General features: G+C 41.0%; 1 protein-coding gene and 1 pseudogene across 1 annotated transcript; both read right to left on the bottom strand.

Moving 5' to 3' along the window:
• Nucleotides 1-9,706: 9,706 nt before the first annotated feature.
• LOC143606223 (adenylosuccinate synthetase 2, chloroplastic-like) lies at nt 9,707-12,765 on the bottom strand. The gene is made up of 4 exons (XM_077082060.1): nt 12,398-12,765; nt 10,524-11,216; nt 10,140-10,451; nt 9,707-10,058 (listed from the first exon to the last, which is right to left on the bottom strand). The coding sequence occupies exons 1-4, from the start codon at nt 12,719-12,721 to the stop codon at nt 9,888-9,890; spliced, it is 1,500 nt and encodes a 499-aa protein (XP_076938175.1). The 5' UTR covers nt 12,722-12,765; the 3' UTR covers nt 9,707-9,887.
• A 7,856-nt stretch (nt 12,766-20,621) lies between these two features.
• On the bottom strand, nt 20,622-21,699 carry LOC143606222 (protein POLYCHOME-like; annotated as a pseudogene).
• Between the last annotated feature and the right edge of the window lie 1,295 nt (nt 21,700-22,994).

Below are 22,994 nucleotides of genomic sequence, written 5' to 3' on the forward strand. Positions count from 1 at the left end.
AAGCTCATCGAGCAATTTGACTGCTTCAGAATCATTCATATTCCGCGCAGTGAAAACAAATCTGCAGACGCGCTGAGCAAGATGGCATCAACCAGCTTCGATCACTTTGGCAAAGATGTCAGAGTAGAAGTAATGAGCAACCCGTCGGTGGGAGCGAAGTCTGTCCTTGTAACTCATACAACCCCTTCATCATGGATAACTCCAATAATGGAATTCTTGAAGGAGGGAAAAGTACCAGACGATCGCGCACAGGCGAGGAAGATAAGACACAAGTCGCAAAACTATGAACTGCTTGATGGTACACTATATCGACGCTCTTATCTTGGACCGCTCATGAAATGCCTTGATGCTGAGGAAGCAAGCTATGTGATCAGAGAGATACACGAAGGAATCTGTGGAATACATGCTGGGCCGCGCATGGTGGTTGCCAAGGCAATGAGCGCAGGTTACTATTGGCCAGGCATGTACTTGGACGCTTTAAAAGAGATCCAAAAATGCAAAGCATGTCAAAGCTATGCGCCAAACACCATGCGGCCAAAGAACAACTTGATTCCGGTGACCTCCGCATGGCCTTTCCACAAATGGGCAATCGATATTGTGGGTCCCCTACCGCAAGCGCAAGGGCGAGTAAAATTTTTGGTAGTGGCGGTAGACTATTTCACAAAATGGGTCGAAGCCAAGCCACTAGCAAAAATAACAGCCGAGGCAATGAAGCAGTTTATTTGGAGCCACATCATATGCCGTTTTGGCTTGCCCATGGAAATTGTGAGCGACAATGGCAAACAATTCACTGACAGGAAGATATCCAGCTGGCTCAAGGAATTGCGCATCAACCAAATTTTCACTTCAGTATACCACCCTCAGGGGAATGGCCAAGTGGAACGCGCGAACCAAAGCTTGCTGAATGGGCTGAAGAAAAGGTTAGAGGGAGAATCCCATTCTTGGGTTGACGAGCTACCTAATGTCCTGTGGGCGCACAGGACATTAAGCAAAACCAGCAATGGCGAATCACCGTTCAGCCTAACCTATGGAACGGAGGCAATGATTCCAGCAGAAATTGGATGCCCATCCCATAGAGTGCTCATGATGAGCAAGATTGATAACGAGCGCGAAAGAAGGTTGGATCTCAACTTACTTGAAGGGCGCAGAGAGGCGGCTATCATCAGTGAAGCCAAATACAAGAAAAAACTGGAAAAATATTACAACCAGCGCGTGAAATAATGCCACTTCAAGAAGAATGATTTTGTCCTTCGAAACAATGAAGCTAGCCGCGCGATACCCCGGGAAAAATGTCCCCAAATTGGGAGGGACCTTATCAAGTCTCGGAAGAATTGGGAAAAGGCGCATACGCTTTAAAAGATTTGAATGGAAAGAAGCTCCCGCGCGCATGGAACGCAGCACAGCTTAGAAAATGTTTCATGTAAAAAATGTCAAGTTTGTAATCAAGGCTTCTTAAGCCATTATGAATAATGATACGCGCTATCTTCTCTTAATGTGGATTCTATTACCTTTTGCATACATGTTTCACACTTCCCTTTATTAATTTTGAGCAATATGACAACATTGTATTGACATCAAAACGAAATAAAAACGAAGTAAAACATACATGCGCGAGCTTCAAGCTCAAACGCGTTAACGAGTCTTAACTCTAAAACGTCAGGGCCTTAGCCCAATTCTATTACCTTTTGCATACATGTTTCACACTTCCCTTTATTAATTTTGAGCAATATGACAACATTGTATTGACATCAAAACGAAATAAAACGAAGTAAAACATACATGCGCGAGCTTCAAGCTCAAACGCGTTAACGAGTCTTAACTCTAAAACGTCAGGGCCTTAGCCCAATAATGTGAGCCTTAGCTCAGGGCCTTAGCCCAATAATGTGAGCCTTAGCTCAAATCACTCACAACATCCATCCTACATACTGCGCAGCCTGACCATAAAAATACCTAAACACAACTAAGGCAAAACAAATGCCAAAACATAGTTGTTAAGGTCTCAGGTCGAGGTCGCGCATGCAATTGTAATGGATATCTGAGCAACACATATTGATACGTAAAGGCTAAAAAACTCATAATTCCATATAATAAATGCGCGATAACGTCGCGCAAAAGAGGAATAATGAAAACGCCTAGGCACGTGTCAACATAATCAAGACATGGCAAAATCACTTACAATATGACAAGGATTAAGTATAATAATTTCATGACAACCTTGTTCTTATTTCAACGTGCAAGCATATCTTATATTCAACAAGCAAACATGCAATATAAAGAGATGAATGGGGAATGCGCAAGATGCGAAGAAAGGAAAAACAAAATTTCATTCCAAAGCATTGAAATTTACAAGTTTACAAGATGATAAGATACAAACTACAAATAAAAAGAAAAAACATGAAGGGCTTCTCAAGTCTCCACGTCGACGTCAGCCTCTTCATAGTCATCACCGCCCTCAGCATCTGGCGCAGCCCGCTCCTCGTCATCTCCAAACTGACCATAGTCAAGTTGTTCATCCTGAATGGAGTCTTCTATCACAATAGTGTCAGGAGCGGATCCTTTGGCCACGCCAGAGCCGCTAGCAGGAGCAGCATTCTCCGCGCCATCATCGCCGCCACCAGCCCCTTCGCACTCGTCGAGTAATTTCTTTAGCGCGCCGAGATCGGGCTGGTCAGCAAGCGCGGATATCTGCAAATCATAAGGAAAAATATGAGTACAAAAAGACTTGGAAAAAAAATCAAGGTAACCTCATTAAGGTTAAAATACCTGCGCAAGGATGGGGATGGGAGTATTCAAATACTTCTCCCCCATCGCGGCCATGTCCGCGCAGGCAACGTCGCTCTGATAAGGGTACTCGGATGGGTTCTTCTTCAACATGCCATATTCATAGCCATCCGTAAACCCTTCAGCTCGACCCACCAAGCGCGCGGTAGCGTTGCAATCCATCACAAGGGCCTGAAACTCGTCTAAGTATTTCATCGCGTAAGCGCAACGAGTCATACCCTGTGAGATTAGCCAGTGGCGATCCTGCGCGAGGGAAGCAACAGACGTCTCAAGAGCAGGAATCTGAGAGTTTAACAACTCAACAGTTTCCTTAGTCTGTTTCAGCTCTTCTTTGTCAGACGCCGCTGCCGCCAGGGCTTCTTCCTTTTCCGCTCGCGCAAGATCGAGTGCTTCCTGGCTAGAAACTGCCGTCGCCAAGGCTTCATCTTTTTCGGCCTGCGCGGCCACCAGCTCCTTCTTCAGGCGAGCAACCTCACTCTCCAGCGATGATTTGTCAGTTATAGACTGGACAAGAGCTTGGTCACGCGCCTCTGCGTCCAGCTCCAAGTCGCGCACTCTACGCGCATACTTGGTCGCGTCCGCCTCGGCCGCCTGCAGCTTCTCCCGCGCAGCCTGGAGCTCATGCCCGCGCTTCACGAAGGCGGTGTTGGCACTTGCCCTGTTCTCACTGAGCTCTGCTTGGAGCTTCTCAGCTCTCTCTCGAGCATCAGAAAGATGCCAAGCAGACACTTTAGCCTCTTGCTTGGCTTCCGCAAGAGCATCACGTACCTTTACGTAATCATAGCGAAGCTCTTGGGAGGCAGCAAAGAAAGCCGACCCAGCAAACAGATGATCGTTGAGCAAGTCATCGCGAGCGCGGCCCTCCTGAAACCTCCTTTCAGCTGGAGGCACAGAATGAGCCCAGAAGTCCGCACACACACCCATGGACTGAAATGAGCTGTCCTCAGTAATATTCCATCTCGGGCGGTAAATGTGATCGGCTTCCTGCAAACACAAAGTAATGATCTAAGTCATCAAAACACTAATATGGAAGTCCGCGCAGCGGAGAAAACAAGAACATATACCTGCGGGGATGAAGCAGAAAAGTCAGCGCCAGCCCCACGAGAAGACTGCGCCGGAAAATCTCGTGGCGCTGCAGGGCTGGCGCGGCCGCCGTCGGAGTCTTCAACTTCAAACTCCTCATCCTCCTCTGAAACAGGCCTTTTCTCCTGCGACCTAGAACCAAAGTCAGTCTCGCGAGGAGGGCTGTGCGCAGGAGGAGGTGAGGGAGGTCTCGACGCCGCCAGGTCGGCGCGTAAAACGGCCTCCTGCTCCTTAGTAATCCCGATGAGGGGAGATTCAGCGCTTGCAGGAGGAGGAGCAGAACCAACGGCGCTGGCACCGGTGCCAGGAGTGCCGCCAGCAGCTTGTACGCCAGCTATGACTCCTATGAAAAAATCAACAAAAAGAAATGGTTCATGACTTGATCTAAAAGAAAAAAGTCAGAAAATACAAGCACAATACGTACCTTGGCGCAACTCCGTTCGCGAGGCAAACATCGCCATGAAGTCCATTCTACCTTTTTTCGAGGGTAAAACAGGGGACTTCGAAGCGACCTCCGGCGCAGCCTCGGCATCTTGTTGCGCTTGAGGTTGATCCACCAAGGTCGCCGGCTCTACAAACATTTGAGTGAGCAAAGATTCATTAGTAATTCTATCAGAATCGCGCTCATAGAACCATAAAAGATAAGCAAAGGATAAGCAAAGTATACCTGACGAAGGCGCAACGCCGCTTCCCTTTTCCACCGCGCGAAGGGAGGAGGTAGTAGCACCATACCTCGTGTGGACAGGAGGTCTGCCCACTTTTTGAGGCAGGGAAGACAAGGGAAACTTGGAGGGAAACTCCTGGGTTTTCTCAAATCCCCTCGCCTGAGTAGGAGGATCCTGAGCAACAGGGGCAACATCTTTCTTCTGTTTCTTACTGGCCCCTGGGCCAGTTTTCCCCTTAGCTTTACGCTTTAGTTGGGGCGCCTCCTCCTCCTCCTCCTCTTCCGCGAGCTCCAGATCGTAGTTCTCAAGCGCGTCTACAATACGTGCAAAAGAAGTGTTAGCCAAATTTGGTATTATAAAGGCAAATGTATAAGTACAAAGGCTTACCAGGCGCATCGCTGTCAAAGAGAAATCCCAGATCAACAGGGATGAACATGTCATCGAAGCGATCGGGGAAGCCAACCTCCCCAGCGCCCAGCGCGACGGAGCCACCCTCCATATGCTCATCATAGGCGGCGTGGACATACTCCTTGCTGACTGCACAAAACAAGTCAAATGATATCAGCAAAACGAATTATATTCGCGCAGAAGTAATGCATTGAATTAACTTACACAAGCCGTCAACTTGGATAACGGGCTCAGTCGCGCTGTCGGCCCACCTCCTGCTCATACCAACCCCCACCAGCGCCTCCTCGCAAATGTTCTTGGCGGGGGATGGTTCGGCAGTCAACTTTTTAACCCAGGCGCCAGTTGGGTTCTAGAAGACACCCACATCCGCAGGCGCAGAAGAGATCGCGCGCATGGTCATGCGGATGGGGATCACACCAGCCTTAATGTAAAAAAATCTCTCAGACCAGTCATGAAGGCTCTTGAATGAAACAGTGCAGCACTTGACCTTCTGACTGCGAGAAATAAATGAGAACCAAGAATCTTGGATCTTGGGCTTATAAAAAAAACTGAAAGCGCCGAGGGGTGGGCTCCTCGCGCTGAGATTTGCACATGAACTCAAAATGAGTCATGCGCACGAGTCCAAACGGATGGACTTGGGATATATAAATCCCATAAAACCTAAGCACCGCACCCACAAACCTTGTCATCGGGAGACGAAGGTTGCGGTGGGTGAAAAAATGGCAGTAAAGGGATATATAGCCGGTAGGCGGGTCCGCCGCCGTTTGCCCGGCCGCTGCAACATGCAGCCATACTCAGGGAGAAATCCCTGAGAGGCGACAAGGCTGTCAAAATCGGCCTGCCTCAGTTTGCAGGGGATCTCATCCCACTTCTTCACTGCCTTGGTCCTCCCTACCTCCTCCGACGAGGCCTCAGCAGCCCTCTTCCCCTTGCCGGTCTTCTTCAATGTAGACATTACTAACGATTTAACACGGCGATGGATAGGGGAGATTGTGTTGTATGAGCTATCAGACATACAACTGTAAAAACGGACAAAGGATGATCTAAATACCGGAGATCTGGAAGCAGAAGACAGCTAATCGGAATAGAGTGAAAGAAAGGAAAGCTTTGAATAAAACAGCAAGGAAGATGAAGAATAAAAACTCTAAGGGCTTGCTTTTATAGGCCCAGGAGAGAGAAAAATTGGTGCTGATCGGACTTCACGCGCTCCCACTCGCAGGTGTAAGCCAACGCGAGCGCGACACGTGTCCCTAACACTGTGTGAGGGGACACGAAAAGAAACTATACAGCTGTTGCCAGAGTTCACGCGCCACCACTCGCACGAACGGACCAACGCGAGCGCGACACGTGTCCCTGACACTATGTGAGGGGACACGAAAGGCAACTGTAGCACCTCGAGCACACGAAAGGTCTGACACGTCTCCATCACTGACGCATGTCAGCAACAACCAACCACGTTCAGGGACGATTCGTTTTCAACAAAAAGGATAGAATTTCGCGCAGCGATGAGTAATAAGAAGAAAAAGACAAACCCCTACTAAAAGAGCAAACTATTAAGTCTAATATCTATCTTACCTCGCTCGCGCGAGACAAGACACACATTAGACTGGGGGGGCTTGAAGAGGTATGTACCCGCCTCAACACCGAGCGAGGCGGGTCAACCCACAAGATATAGACAAGAGGCTTGAAATCAAGACATTATGAAGGCACAAAGCCAAAACCTATGCGCATGGCGCATATCACATATGCTCACGCATATCACATATGCTCATGCATCACATGCTCAGGCATCATATGCCCAGGCACCACAGATGCTCAGGCATCACATATGCTCACGCATCACATATGCTCACGCATCACATATGCTCACGCATATCACATATGCGCGTGGCGCATCAGCGCGTGGCGCATATCACATGCTCGTGCATATCACATCTGCGCATGAAACATCTGCGCGTGAGAATAAAGAGAAGACCTCGCGCATCCTCAGGATTGGCGCATATCACACATGCACATAATCAACCTCGTCCTTATCCAAATCAGGATTAGGGCAACCTTGATTGTGCACGTCAGACAACCTTCCAGAAGGTATCTTTTTAAGGAATAAGAATATGCTGATGTTGACAGCTGCCAATGAAAGGTGGACAACTCAACAAAAACCATGTGCTACCACGTGATTATAACCAATGAAAAAGCACCAGGTGTCCCAAGGACACGTGGCGCAAAGCAATTGGAGGAGGCCAACAAAGCCCTAATTGGGTCTGAGCCCAATCATTGGAAACCCTAGCACTATAAATACCACATCAACTCCACAAGGAGACACATCCAATATCATCCAATTACAGAGTATTCAGCTATATTAAGCAATACATTCCAATTCCTTACTCTCATATTATTATCTTCTCCTACAAATACTTATTCTCACACCGGAGGGTTACCCCAAAGAGGACCCCTCTGTCCCTTTCTGAGGGGTAAGTTTACGGTGCTGTTCATTTTGTAGGTGGAAGAACCCAGATCCAAGAGAACCATCGGTGAAATAGCATAATCACACCCGAGGAAAGTAGATCGTCTACCAGTGAGTCGATCTACGTTTCTTCAACTTATATATGTGTATCCCGACACATGACATCAATACCAAATTTTTGTGGTTTAGACTTTAGGGGTTCTTTTTGTTAAAGTTTTGCTAGAAAGAAGTCATTTCGTGAAATTTTCACTAAATGGATGTGCTTTGATAAATTTCACTAGAAGGATATGTGCTTCCGTGAAAATTTGGTTGTTTTCAAATGGCACTCACCTCTACAATCGTACTCTTAAATCTACATGACAGACCGAGAATTTCTTTCACGCGGACAATCAAAAGACTTAACACTAATTTTAGGTTTTTCTAATTTCATGAAAATGTCTCAGATTGATTTGCCCCTGAAGGTATTTGATTTATTTACGGATTTGCATATTTGAAGGAAAATGCTTCTGATTGATTCATCCGCCTAATCTCTTCCACCCACACCAGTTATGGGTTATTTTTCTGTGCGAACAAAAACAAGAATGAAAGACAAGATTTGATGTATCCAGAGTAATCCATATACCCATATGGATATTTGTTGAAATTTTTGCTACTAGTTGATCTTTAGATCATGATTTGTGGCTCAAGCTCTAGCATATGGATTTATCCTACAATATTGCTCTACATAAACGTTGACTGGATGTTAATTGAGCGTTGACTAAAGTCTCTGCTGAAGCTATCTGAACCTTTTGTGATTCAAGTGAGCGAAGCCATTGGCAAGTTTCCTTTTATTTTTATTTTTTGTTTTGAAAAAGAAATAATAATATAATTTAACATATAAATTTTCTAATCAAAGATAAAGTTAAGGTTTTAAACTATGAATATCATAAAATAAGTAAATAAGATACATAAAAAAAAATCCTATAGTGTTTTAAACAAAACGAATTTCCCATTCTATCCGCCATGGCTCGTGATTTGCTTGCCGTACAAGCCTCAACGGTTGCTTCCGAATCGGTTTTTTCTCTTAGTGGGAGGGTGTTATCTATGCGAAGAACAAAATTAACTCCCGAGTCTCTAGAGGTTTGCATTTGCCTAAAGGACCATTTGGATGCGGTGGATCGTGTACAACACAAGGCGAACTTTGAAGACGAAATACCAATAGAGCGTCATATTCATGATGAGGAGGCGGAGGACGGCGTTTCTTCCGATAACGAAGACGAGGGTGAAGACGAGAATGAAGACGAAGAAGAGTTGTAATTTGTATTTTTTATTTGTTTTAGTAAAATTATTTGTAACTTCTTCAACTAATATTTAGTTTTGATTTGTTTAATTATAATTACTTTTGTTACTCATGATTAATTTTTTGTTACTTTTTTAATAACGACGAACATTTTATTTATTTAAACAATAACTATTACAAACATTATTAAAACATAAACGATACTAAACATAACAACTAAAACTTAAAAAACAAAGTCCGTCGTTTTAATTCGGGAATACTTATTTTTGGGTTGTAGAGCCAGACGATTCTCCCACTTCCGCTTTTTTAGCATCCAAACTTCTTTTCTCTTGACAATACTTATTCGTATGTTTTCGTAATGTCGAGTTGGACCCTGCTTTAAGAAACTTCGAGCAATATTTGCAACGTGCCATCTAATGTGAGTCGGTCATTAGACACAAATCGTAATGAACCCAAACATCGGGGCGTCTTGTTGTTTCGATCACCATAACAACGTCGTCATTAGTTGCCATTTGTTGTCGGTTTAAGCTTAATTGTGTTTTGAAGTGTGTTTTATAGTTTTGGAAGTGGTTTAACAAGTACACACTCATACATTGGTATTTATAGAATGAAAAATGGCTAAATATAGTAATAAAACCGGTTCCAACAGTCAAAAACGGCTATATAGCCGTTGGAACCGGTTTCTAACGGCTATATTGTTTGAATTTAAAAAAAACCGGTAGAACCGGTTTTTACGTAATAACCGGTCCGGTTCCAACCCTACCCGGTTCCTAAAAGTTTGCATTTCTGGGCATCGGTTCGGGTCGGAAACCGAACCGGTTCCTGACTGGAACCGGTGTCATTTTCTACCCGGTGTAAAAAAAACCGGTTCCGAACCGGTTCGGGTTTTCAAGGTGAACCCGATTTGTGCACGTCTAGATGTTACTGGAAGCATCATCTTTGCTTTAAATGATCATATCATCTCAAAGACAGTGACTGTTATCACTTGTGAACAAGATAATACGATTCAGAAACTCAACACAAGTAGTAGTAACTAGTACTTCTGCTTTATTTGACAGCCAATAGCAAAACATGTTAAAAACCCAATTAACTGGTACCATACTCCACTCTCTATGTTCTTAAGCCAAATTCACTCTCAGACAAAACAAAATGAGAGATCATATCAAATTAAAAATCCTTAACCAAATTCAAGCATGTTATTCCAGTTTCATTTGTAAATAAGAGCATCACGACCTGGCCCAACACCGATGTAATGGACTGGTACACCAACAAGCTCTTTTATCCTTTCCACGTACTCACGTGCAGCCTTCGGGAGATCAGAGTAGTTTCTTACTGCTGAAATATCAGTACGCCACCCTGGCATTGTCTCATATTCCACCTAAACAAAATACCTAACATCTTAGCATAACTTTCACTTAATAAAAATGAATAAAACTTAAAAAAGAAACAAGAAACTTGCCTTTGACTGCTCAAGATCACCTAAATCAGCAGGGAACGACTTCATTGGTGTACCATCAGTATGGTTATAAGAAACACCCAGCTTAATCTCATCAAGATCCGACAAAACATCAAGCTTTGTAAGATTGAGACTCGAAAACCCGTTAATCTGACAAACATATTTGAGAGCAACAATATCAAGCCAGCCACACCGACGCGGTCGACCGGTGGTGGTACCAAACTCATGCCCGGCTGCCCGAAGAAGTTCCCCAGCATCACCAAACAACTCAGTAGGAAAAGGTCCTGATCCAACTCTTGTAGTGTATGCCTTAACCTAAATGATAAAAAGCATTAAATATTATATAAAATTAAGAGCAATTAATATTTGACAATAAATCATACTCACCACTCCAATCAAATCACCAATAGCTCTGGGAGCAATACCGAGACCTGTGCAGATTCCACCAGCAGATGGACTTGAAGATGTGACAAACGGGTAAGTCCCAAAGTCAATATCTAGCATAGTTGCTTGACCGCCTTCAACTAGAATCTTCTTCTTTTGTGATATAGACTCATTCATGTAATACACTGTGTCACAAATGAAAGGCTCTAATCTCTCCGCAAATCTTTTATACGCTTCAACTTCTTTGTTAAGCATATCACGGGTATAGTTAAAACCCTTGAATCTTGAAGCTGCGTCTGATAACAACAGATCAAGTTTATCAGGGAAAGTATCCATATGCCTCAAATCACCTACTCGGATACCGTTCCTGATAACCTTGCTAGAGTAACACGGCCCGATTCCTCTCTTGGTGGTTCCAATGAACGACTTTGCCAGCTCAGCTTCTCGCAGCCCGTCTATTTCTTGATGGTAATCGAATAACAAGTGAGCTCGATCTGAAACTAGAATTCTCCCCTTACAGTTAACACCATTGGAGTCAAGGCCATCGATTTCGTTGAACAGTCCAGGAAGATGAACCACAACTCCATTTCCAATAACACACATGGTGTCCTCATTAAGTATCCCTGAAGGAACAAGATGAAGAGCAAACTTCTTGCCTTCTGAGTTATAGATAGTGTGTCCAGCATTAGCTCCACCCTAATTTATATTATCATATGGAACTAGTTAGTGATTTGTTGAAACTGTATGACCAACCTAGATCTGTAAACAAACTGAACATTAAGTGAACTATTCAGCGGGAAGTTCATTTAATAAATATACGAACATGAACATGGAACTTCGTCCAGTTAACTAAAGGAATAAACACAAACAAATGCCAGGTTCCTTCAACTGTGTTCATCTACGTCCGTTTATGTTTGTAACTTTCTTTGGTTATGTTTGTTCTTTAATGGTTTATAATGACTTTTGTAATCTTATCATACAGATTTAAGCAATACTATCAAATATAAAAAAATGCATACGAGTACTATGTGATTAATTTATATGTAAAATCAGGCCCGGCTATAAGGGAGGGCCGGGTGGTCGACGGACCCCGGCCCGACACCTCGATAGGCCTGGATTTTTTTTTAAAAAAAAATTATATATATATTTTTATGAAAAACAATATGTATATATAATGTTTAAACTTAATATCACAACCACTAGCTTGGTTTAGTGGCAAAGGGGTATGACTTTCAACCAAAAGGTTGTGGGTTCCAACCTCACTTAAGACATTTTGACTATATTTTTATATAAAACTTTTTTTTACACAACCAAGTCATAAGGCCCAAAAAATTAAGGCTTTTTAAAAAAATTAAATTGTAAACCCAACAAGATACCCCTTTTTTATTAAGGCCCAAAAAAATTTTCGTCTTCTGCCCAGAAATTTTTAACCGTTCTCGGAGCCGGGCCTGTGTAAAATTAACATAAGAACAATGCTAAAAAAAACCAACACAAACTTGGTAACCGAACTGAATCTAACCGTTGACACTGACCATTTTCGGTTAGCCAGATCAAATAATTCAATGTTTATGTTCATTTGTTTCCGTGAACCGTTTATGAACTAGTCAATTTCCTAAATGAACGAACAGGATTATCGGAACAACAAACTCTGTTTCGGTTAGTTGTTCGCGAACGGTCACTTGTCCGATACAAGCTTAACAGAATAACGCACGAACACATTAACAAGGCCTTATTCAGTCGGCGTAAAACCCTAACCAAACCCTAAGGAATTTTCGAAATTGTAAATGTAACAAATTCAATTATAACAGATAACTGTTACACAACATAATCAGTATATGAAATCAATTTAACAAATTTAAACATTTAATCAAAATTACCTGACAACGAGCAACAACGTCAAAGTGCTTGGCCAAAATGTCAACGAGTTTACCCTTACCTTCATCACCCCACTGGCAACCCAATACTCCGGACACCTGACCCAACGACTCGATTCGGGCGGGTATTTGACCGGTGGTTTGTTCCACATTCACGATCGGAGAAGCTGAACATGTAGTAATTAAAGAGCCATTTCGAGAGTGAAGACGGTGGGGATTCAGGTGAAGAAAGGAGCGGCGGAACGCGGTGGTCCGACCGTCGCCGGTGATAAACCTCGACGGCGGTGTTATAGGGTTTGTGTCTAGCCTGACGGAAGTGATGTTCATGGCTGCTGAAAAGAATAAGAATAGAGTGAAATGGTTGGTGGCGTAGGTTTTCAAGAGTGTTTTGGGGTATATTGCTTTTGTATGATTTCCAAAATTATATTGGATTTTTTTTAATTTCTTGTTTTTTTTCCTTCTTTAGCTTTCATATGTTGGTACTTCACTTCCTCTTTTAGTTGTTATACTTGTTAGTTAAATATATCTTTGTCGTGAAACAAGTCTGATAGTTAAATAATAAGAGTAGACATGTAGGGAAAAAATGAGAGATTTTATTAATAAGGTGTGTATTACAACAATAAGATGTATATATAAGAGAAGATAACTTGGACAATAAGTCTAATCTATATTAGGTATTGATAACCACCATAATATATATTTATAACAATGTTGAACTTTATAGAATTATTGTCATGTGTTTTTTTTATAAAACGAATGTTGTATTGTATTGTATTGTTTTCTTTATGGGTATTTTATAGTGTGTAAAGGCCGGTCCAAGGAAGGAGGCGAGATGGACAACCGTTGAGCCCAATCTCAAGGGGCTGATTCTTTTAAAAATAAATTCATATGTTCTATTTAATATTTTTAGTTTATACATCCATTTATTATATACATCAAACATTTGTTAGTATTATACATCAAACATCTTGACTATAGTTGGAAAAAGCATTTCAAGACAATGTGAAGGTCTAGGGCCTTTCTTCTTCTTCTTCTTCACGTGTCCTCTTGAATACAAGTAAATCCAGACTTTCGCATTCTTTATGAAAGGTACTTTCAAGTTGAAATTCGGAGATTCCCTTTAGTGAAAGGATTTAAGCTACATCAAGTAGAGATGACTTTGTTTCTAGACTAGCCTATCTCAAAGGCTCAAACTATACTTTTAACTTGGTTTAAATTCGAGTTGAGCTCGACTTGGCTCGGTTGTGATTTAGAGCCCATTATTTTACTTGTCTAGATAGACCTCAGAATTCTCAAGGATTCTTGAAGAAGGCCAAATAGCGCTTGAGATGCTTAGGGTAAACATTGGTTCTTAAGCCTACGTGATGGGTATATAAATAAAACGCAAATTGAATAATCTTGGTTAAGGGATGTACGGGTCATTTGAACTTTCATTTTAATCTATAAGTTGCGTAGGTTGTTTTTTACTAAATATTTTTTTTCTTTTTCAAATATATCTAAAACGAAGAGAACGGAAATAAAAAGAGAAAATCCGGCAGGGAATTTAGAAAAGTGTGTCACTCATGTTTTGGTTTTCCTCACCCTATGTTTATGTTTATCACTCTGATCACATTATGATAATACATTGCCTTACAGTCCCCTTCACATATCTTCTACTAGTAGCATACCAATTTTAACAATGTCGATGATATGTTCAAATGGGTAGACTCAATTAATAATAAATTAAGGATTTATTATTATAATAATTGTTTAAATATGGGCTTGAATGGTTTTGGGCTTGCTTATAGGGCTTAAGCAAAGATAGAGAATAAATACCATGCTCTTAGCCCTAATGACCTTTCACCACAACTAAACCTTCAAGCATACACAAACTCCCTTTCATGATTTCATCTCAAGACACAAAAATTTGCAAGGATTAGATCTCATCTCACCAACTTTGTTCAAGATTTGTTTTTAAAAAACAAGGTGTAGGAATTATTCTTTGGGCAAAATAACATGTGTATATCATAATGTAACATAACCAAGTCACGATATTATGTTAGGGAACTCTGTAATCAAGGACTCTGTAAAAAAGAACTAAGGTTGTGCATTTAACAACATCAATAATAATAATAGTTTGTGTTGTAACCCTAACTACAACAAACTAGGGATGAGCTTGGTACATTGCCCATATCAGTACCCGTTTATTTGGCGAGTGAGTTTTTCGTTATAGAACATGGAAAAATGAATAAAATAGGAACAATAATACATATCCCAACAAAGTTAAGAAATATCACTTCAATTATACCATTTATTTGTAAAATAGCATATGTATATCGTAATGCAACATAACCGAGTCACAATACTATGCCAGTTTTTGTTGAAACATAATCTGATTTGGGTAAAATAACATCTGTATATCGTAATGCAACTTAATTGAGTCACAGTATAATGCTAGGGGACTCTATAATCAAGGACTCTGCCAAGAAGACTCGCGTCGTGCATGTAACAACATTAATAATAATAATAATAATAATAATAATAATAATAATAATAATAATAATTTATGTCACATAGTTTTTCATACAGAATTGAAATGATATAATATAACCCTAAGTTACCAGTAACAGTGATGAAAATATATACTTGAATCATATAGATCAAAACATGTCATGTCGATTCAATCTAAAAAGTGCAGAAAACAACAACAATCGGCTGATTAATCCTAACCTAACCGCAATGAACAACTAGCTAAACCAATGAAGATGTACGTACCGAAATCGAATATCAAAAGCAGGCGAGAAGAGAACAACTGTGTGTGTTTTGGAGTGAAAAAATGAATAAGATAGCGGGTTTTAAACAATGGAAAAGATTGAATTGTCGTTTTCGTCCATGCGCTTTCTGTTTGTTAAACACATTAGTGGGGCCCTCACGTGAATGAGGGACAATTTTTCGTTTGTTTGTGGAAGACGAATAAGCTTTCTGTTTGTTAAACCCATCTGAGGGCCCCTCACATGAGGGATAATTTTTCGTTTGTTTGCAGAATACGAAGGAAAGATGAATAAAAATAGGGGGTTTTAATCAATGAAAAAGGTTGAACTCTCATTTTCGTCCATGTGTTTTCTGTTTGTTAAACACATAAGTGGGCCCCTCACGTGAGGGAGTGACAATTTTTCGTTTGTTTGTGGAAGATGAATAAGCTTTCTGTTTGTTATCAGAAGGCCCCTCACATGAGGGACACTTTTTCGTTTGTTTGTAGAATACGAAGGAAAGATGAATAAAATAGGGGGTTTTAAACAATGAAAAAGATTGAAATGTCATTTTCGTCCATGTGCTTTCTGTTTGTTAAATCCCATCAATGGTCCCTCACGTGAGGGAGGGACCATTTTTCGTTTGTTTGTGGAAGACGAATAAGCTTTTTGTTTGTTAAACATATCAGTGGGCCCCTCACATGAGGGACAATTTTTCGTTTGCTTGTTTGTAGAACATGAAGGAAAGATGGATAAGATAGGGGGTTTTAACAATGGAAAAGATTGAACTATCGTTTTCGTCCATTTGCTTTTTGTTCATTAAAACCCATAAGTGGGCCCTTCACGTGAGAGGGGGACAATTTTTCGTTTGTTTGTGGAAGATGAATAAGCTTTCTGTTTGTTAAACCCATCAATGGGCCCCTCACATGACGGACAATTTTGTTTATAGAATACAAAGGAAAGACAAAGATGAAATGAGATTTGGGAATTAGGGTTGTGATTTATTTCGGGAGAAAAAAGACAAAATTGGCTCTCACGTGAGGGGATGTTAATGGGTTTAACGAGTTAACAAGGTTAGCTGGGTCAGGTTAAATTACAAGTAAAAAACAAAATTATTTGACGAAAATCACAATTTAAAACTATTGGACTAAAACTACAGATTTGGTCAAACCGCAAGGACGAAAACCGCAGTTCTCACAATGGAAAATGACTAGAAAACCCATATTGACCAGAACGTGCAATGAACTGTTCGAGAACCGTTCGGTGGGAAGTTCGTTTATGTTAATTTGTTTAATAAACGAACAAACATGAACAATAAAAATTGTGTTCATTTAATTAAACGAACGGATATGAACACATGTTTCGTCCGTTCATTTTATGTTCATTATTTCTATTTGTTTACTTGTTAATAGAAGATAACTAAATATTATCTAGATGAATAATTTACTTAGTGAAAAATGTAGGCAATGTAAAACTCGACCATGCTTATTCTCTCGGATGATTGGACAAATGAGTTTTAGATTTGTATAAGATTTTATTGTGCCTAAATGGTCGTATATATCCGAAACCAAATTTATAGTTTATGTATTAGACAATTAGAGCATCTTCAATAGGACGTCTAACGAATAAAACCTTATTAAATTGGCAAACGCACACATATGCACCCTCTCCCTCTCTATTATCCTCTCTCACGATCACATCTATGGACGTTAGAGATAGAGATGTTGTTAGTACATACACTCATTTGTTGAATAAAGCGTCTGTCTCATGATTAGTTAGCAAAAGTAGGGTGATCGATTACTCAATTGTGATCAAGATAAGTAGCCGAACACACGTTGTTGCCAAAATGATCCTAATTTAATTTAACTAGTAAACATTCGTCGTGTTCAGACCCACCACCATGACCTGACCCGACCCGAATTCCAGGGTCTTCTACACATCTCCTAATTACCTCTATTAATATGACTCCAAATTAGCATTATCTGGTAATCAACATTTTCAATCCACACACTAAATCACTATGTCTTCTTCCAACAAAAAGTACCAAATCAGACACCGAAACCCTAACCCTAAAACATCCGTCTTACTAGTAATCGACATGCAAAACCACTTCTCCACAATCGCCCAACCAATAATGTGATTCAACTTTACATAATGTTGGGTAATTTCTTGTATAATATAGCAAACTTCAACATAACTTGGATGCAAACGAGTCTGGTGAATTACTCAAGATCGGTTTGTGAAAGAACTTGATTGAGTCGAGTCTAAACGAGCTCGAGCTATAAATTCATCATCATCATCATCATCATCGTACTCAGTATATCCCATCAATAGCAAAGCTATGGTAGGGTCTGAGGAGGGTAAGATGTAGGCAGCCTTACCTCTACCCCATAGGGATAGAGAGGCTGCTTCCGGTGAAACCCCCGGCTCGATAGTAGTTTTGCATCAAGCCTTGGACATAAGGCACATAGCACTCACTCATCGGGACACCGGCTGACCGCAAGCACGTACCCTTATCTTTCAGCTATCAACGCCACTACATGATGCCTGATTAACCGTCCGTCACTTTTAACGTTATTTTCATGAGATTAGTAAAATAACGTCAAAATTAGTGCAATTTCACTTTTGCCCACCCGAGGGTTCACACATATATACATCATATGTGCGCACCGCAAGCTCGAGCTATAAATTACAAAGTTGTAACTTATGACTTATCCACTCATAATTTTAATTTTTCCAAACACCTTATAACTTATAAGGAGATAAAATAAGCAATCTCAAGCACCTCCTTATTCTCCGTTAGTTTATTACATACATTCGTGATTTATTCACCATCTTTGACCATCATCCATGGTTCATTGTTGTCAAAAGATACCTTAAACATCAAATCACGCTAATGCGCTAAGTCTTGATTATGTATTTATGTTGATGAAACAAACCGCGTGCAGTAATATCACACATGATCAGATTCAAATAAACCACACATCGAATTTTCTATATGTTCCTACATATTGACATAGAAACTCACTATCACAAGTGGGATCTTGGAATTCTTAATGTCTTACTCGGTTCGTCGACTTTCTAGAGTCACCACACCTTAAATTTACATCAATTGTCAACTGTGCTAGTTTTCTTTACATGAACACATTTTCATAACATACGAATCATTTTTAATCCATCACATCCTTAGACGACTTATGGCACACTGCGCACATAAGTTGTATTTACCAACATTTGAACACCTATGATGGCGACTTTGAGTCTTATTTTCTAGCATACAACGTTGTGCCTCATCATCTCATTCACTAGTATATTGATGATGATACTGGACATAAATATAAATCTCTATGTTAGTTACCCAAACCAAAAAATCAAATCCAATCCAAACCATTGGTATCAGTTTGCTTTTGTTCATTTTAAAGTTTCAATTTTTTTTTTGGAAGTTTTATATAATTTACTATAAAACGATTACAATAAAGTGGCAGACAAACGGGCAACAAGCTGCGCCGCAACCCCCTTTTGAATAGCAAAGCCAATCCTGCTAAAAACGAAGCTTTGAGACCTAGAAGCTAAAGAGGTTCCGTGTACGACGCGCTGAACCCTACTCAAAAATTTCACAGCCTCTGGAGCCAGAAAACCAAATGTATCAAAGGCAAATGGTAGAAAGACATGTTGATTATCTAAACAAGCTTTCTCGTGTTTAACAACTTTGCCCGATTCAGCCTTCAACGCAGCCTGACCCACAACAAACCCACGGTCCCTGAGCCCAACAAGAGGAGACACTCCTGTAAGATCCACACAGGCGTGTTTCCCCCCTGCCCACCCGAACACAAGAATATCAGCTGGTCGTAAAGTAGACCTCCCTTCAAGAGGATCCGTGAGAAAGTTAACAGGGGCCTCCTTTTTAGCAGAAATCCCTGCCCGTTTAAGAACATCACACAGAACATCCCTAACCAGATCATGTCTGTATTTAAAGCCAGGCAATTCTTTGCAATGCACCGCATGGTCACCAAAAGAATCCAAACAGACCTTGCGACAAATTGGGCAAGGTTCATCCGTCGGGAACATAGGGATCATTAACCGGTACTTAAGGATAGCCCGATACTCCAAACCCGACATACGTTGGCCTAATCCTTTAATGGGGATGGCCGTTAGAAAATCCTGAGCCCGAGGAGCCCGAAGGCATTCAAACACCGCCTTTTGGCGAGGGGATAGATCAAACTTCACTTCTAAACTCTTGACGATTCCACTAAATAAGGCACTCGCCACAACATGTTGGGCTTTAGGGGGGGCGGTGTCCTTATTAGAGAACGCGCTAAGATCAAAATCTGGAAGTGAAGTACGTAAACGATCCATCACACACCCATAATCAGAGTCCAACCCATAAATATCACAACCCCGAAGAATATGGTCTTGCAAACACCACGACTGTGCTCTCGAAGCCACAAAAGCATATGTAGATACATCCTCGGCCGAACAGAGACCCAACCCCCCATAACGGATCGGAAGTGATGCCAACCTCCATTGGAGATCCCCAAAGAACGGACCTCCACAAACCACGATGTCCTCAATCGCCCTTCGAAGACCATTGTCAAATATAGAAACAGCTTCCTCCACATACATAGGTTGGCATGTTCTCAAACCGAACAAAAGCTTGGCGACTCCCATACATGAGCGAAGCAAAAGAAGCTCGCATTGAGGATCCCGAAGTCTTGGGAAACAGCTCATCAGTTCCACAGCGCTAGATGCCCTTTTCATAGCCAAACTGCTGATAAACCCCGCATCCTGGCTTACAACACCACCAAGGAGTTTCACGCCAAGCACCGGCCTTCCAATCCCGCAAGGAAACAACCCCTCCTGTGCCTTCATCCCATTGCATGTTGGCCAAAATAACTCTGTTTTCAATCGTATGGTCAAACCGTGAATAACAATCTGGCTCACGCTTTGACTAAAAAAACCATCAAACCTGATACATGAACACTTATGCAATGATGATGGAAGTAGTAAACCAAGTGTTTTACCATTTAAGAGCTTAAACAAAATTAATTTCCTTATGAGTTCCAAGTATGGTCTATAAGAAGAAGCATAAAATCTTTTGATCCATATAAACAATGATAGTGTCTTGAAAGTAAGAAGCATTCATATGCTATAAGGAACTCACTCTTTCACCTTTTTTGTTGAAGAAACAGCAAGGCAAGGTACTAACCATTGTAGCCAAGGATGCCTCCATAGCTGGGGAGTATAGATTCGAATAAAATGATTGGTTTCAGAAGCTTAAAATGCTATATATATGGCTGATAGATTAGCTGCAACATGGTCACCACACACCATCACCATCCTCATAGATAAGTCAACTGTCTTCTTACCAATATAGAATACCCATATATAAATTCATATTACCAAACTATGTACACAAACGATAAGCCATCCTTCAAACTCAAAAGGTCAAAACAAACAAGAATAACCATCCATATCCAAAAGAAGCAACCTTCATACATTTTATCAAACAAGTAAATAAAAAAAGACTTGCTAATCTATCTGTAGTTGGTATTCTACATCTTAAAGCAACTATCTCCAAAATACTAACCGATGTAACTAGTTATTACACAAAACGCCTATAGGCATAACAAAATATCTAAGTATCATTTTATATCTAAACCAAAAAAAAAACTAAACCTTTCTATATTGCTCAACAAGAGTAAAGCCTTCTGCAACTGTGTACCTAATCGAAGACAGATTCAATCACTTATCTAGTTAACGCATAAACATCAATGTTCTTACTTTTCTCTCCCTCTCTGCCTTTTCTGCAGCCGGAGTTTTCTTCGATTTGTTCAATTCAGCCATCACCACTTTCTCAATGATATCTATTGAGTTTAAAAACTTCTTCTGAGGTGTCAACTCGGAACCCCCTTCAGCGTTTTTGGCGATGACAGATAAGATGATTGGAACCTTTCCCAATGGGGACGGTTTAAACATCTTTGAACCTAATTTTGGTTTCGGTGTCACAAAGGAAGACTCGGGCTCAAGCCGAGCACCTATCAATGAATGACCTCGACCAGCAGACGGATAAACCGAGATTGGGCTCCCAGTGACCGGCCCGTCACCAACTCTCAAACGCCCTCTTCTCTCAATCACCTAACATAATAAGTTTCCAATATATTAGCAACAAATCAACAAAATTCAACTTGAATTAATGCAACATTATAACACTATAATTAACAAATATTTTGATATCCAACTAATAATCATAAACTAATAAATCAAGAGTCTAATTGAACTAACAGAACATAATAATAATAATAATAATAATAATAATAACAAACCATAACTCAACTGATTCAGTGTCTAATTGGAGACCAAATAATAATTGCAAAGTTAATTCAAGATAACACAACATACCCTAACCACGTGAGTTATATCTTGAAGCGGGCTGCGTGGATATCAATACGGCAACACACTTTGTGAACCGGAACTACCACCTCTGCCTCACCGGACCGGCGGTGTATTCTGGCTCCGGCCACCACTTCTAGAAGCCGTCATTGGAGTTCCGAACAGTCCTCCGACTCCAGCCACCATGGTTCATCAATCTTGAACGAATTAGTTAGCTCATTGACATCAAAATCTTTACTTTTCTCTGCCATTCAACTACCTTTTTAGCAACAGAATCTTCTTTATCGTCTTCTAGTCTTCTTCTTATTCGTTTTATTCTTGTTCTTGTTCCGGCATAAGAAGCAGTCGTCGTTGTCGGAGGAATAGTATCATCTTCATGGTCATCATCACACCAGATCCTTATTATTTCTGGCATCTTTTGACTAAGGATATGTAACCAATTATTAGTCTTTTATAATGTTTGGCAAATCAAATCTTTTGTAACCCTTTATAAAATCTTTTCTTTTCTTAAAACTCACTTTCGAACTTTCTGTTAACAAAAAATTAGAGTTAAGTATGGTTTTAGTCCAGATTTGCTCATGTTCTCTCGTTTAGTCCATAAGAATTTTTTTTTGCTTTTTTCAATATAATAGTTTCTGTAGGGGTATGGTACTAAAACCCGGTTCTACGACCCTAAATCTATTATGTTTGGCTTATTTCATTACATGGACTAATACGATGTTATTGGGCCGAGGGGGTTTTGTGGAGGTAACCCTAACTGGGATAGGCCCATTAGGGTACCATGATGGTGGCCATGAGACTCTATATAAGGAGGTCTCCACCTCCTTATCATGGGGTCATGCTCAGTAAGAGCCACCACCACTTTTTGTGTCTGTGAACAAGAAATCCTCAGGATATCTTAGCAGTCGCCTCCACACCCCCGAAACCATCGCAGGTCTCACAGTTGCAGGTCACGGCATTGCAGGTCGCCGGCGCAGCCGCAGAAGAAGAAGAAGATCAAGACGTGGTTCGTTCATCTCGAAAATCCGTGGAAACATCGTCATGGATCAGGTAAGATTCATTTCGTGCTTCGACATTGGCGCCATCCGTGGGACGGCAACGAACTGCCCTTCGATCTTCATCTCGGCTGTCAGATCTCTCCCAAGAAAAACGCAGATCTGGAAGTTTACACAAAAAGCCTTAAAAGCTTGTTCCATTTAAAGCTCAAAAAGATCCATAGATCTAAAAAGAGGCTTCCAGATCTGGGCAAGAGGGAAAATCCGTGATTCGAATGATCAGATCTCCGAATCTGTGAATCTGTGATTCAGGATCTCCGAATCTGTGATGGTTTTAAATCTGCTCCGAATCTTCAGATCTGTCCAGATCTGATTTACAGATCTAGGTCTAGATTACAGACCTGGATTTTAGGTCTAAAGTTGCAGATCTGACTCTTAAATTGCAGATCCAGAAGTTACTAGACTTCCGCCGCCATGTACGCACGC

Source organism: Bidens hawaiensis, unplaced genomic scaffold (assembly GCF_021521415.1).
Source record: "Bidens hawaiensis isolate Kalapana, Puna unplaced genomic scaffold, B.hawaiensis_p1.1 tig00073623_1, whole genome shotgun sequence".
Lineage (NCBI taxonomy): Eukaryota > Viridiplantae > Streptophyta > Magnoliopsida > Asterales > Asteraceae > Bidens > Bidens hawaiensis.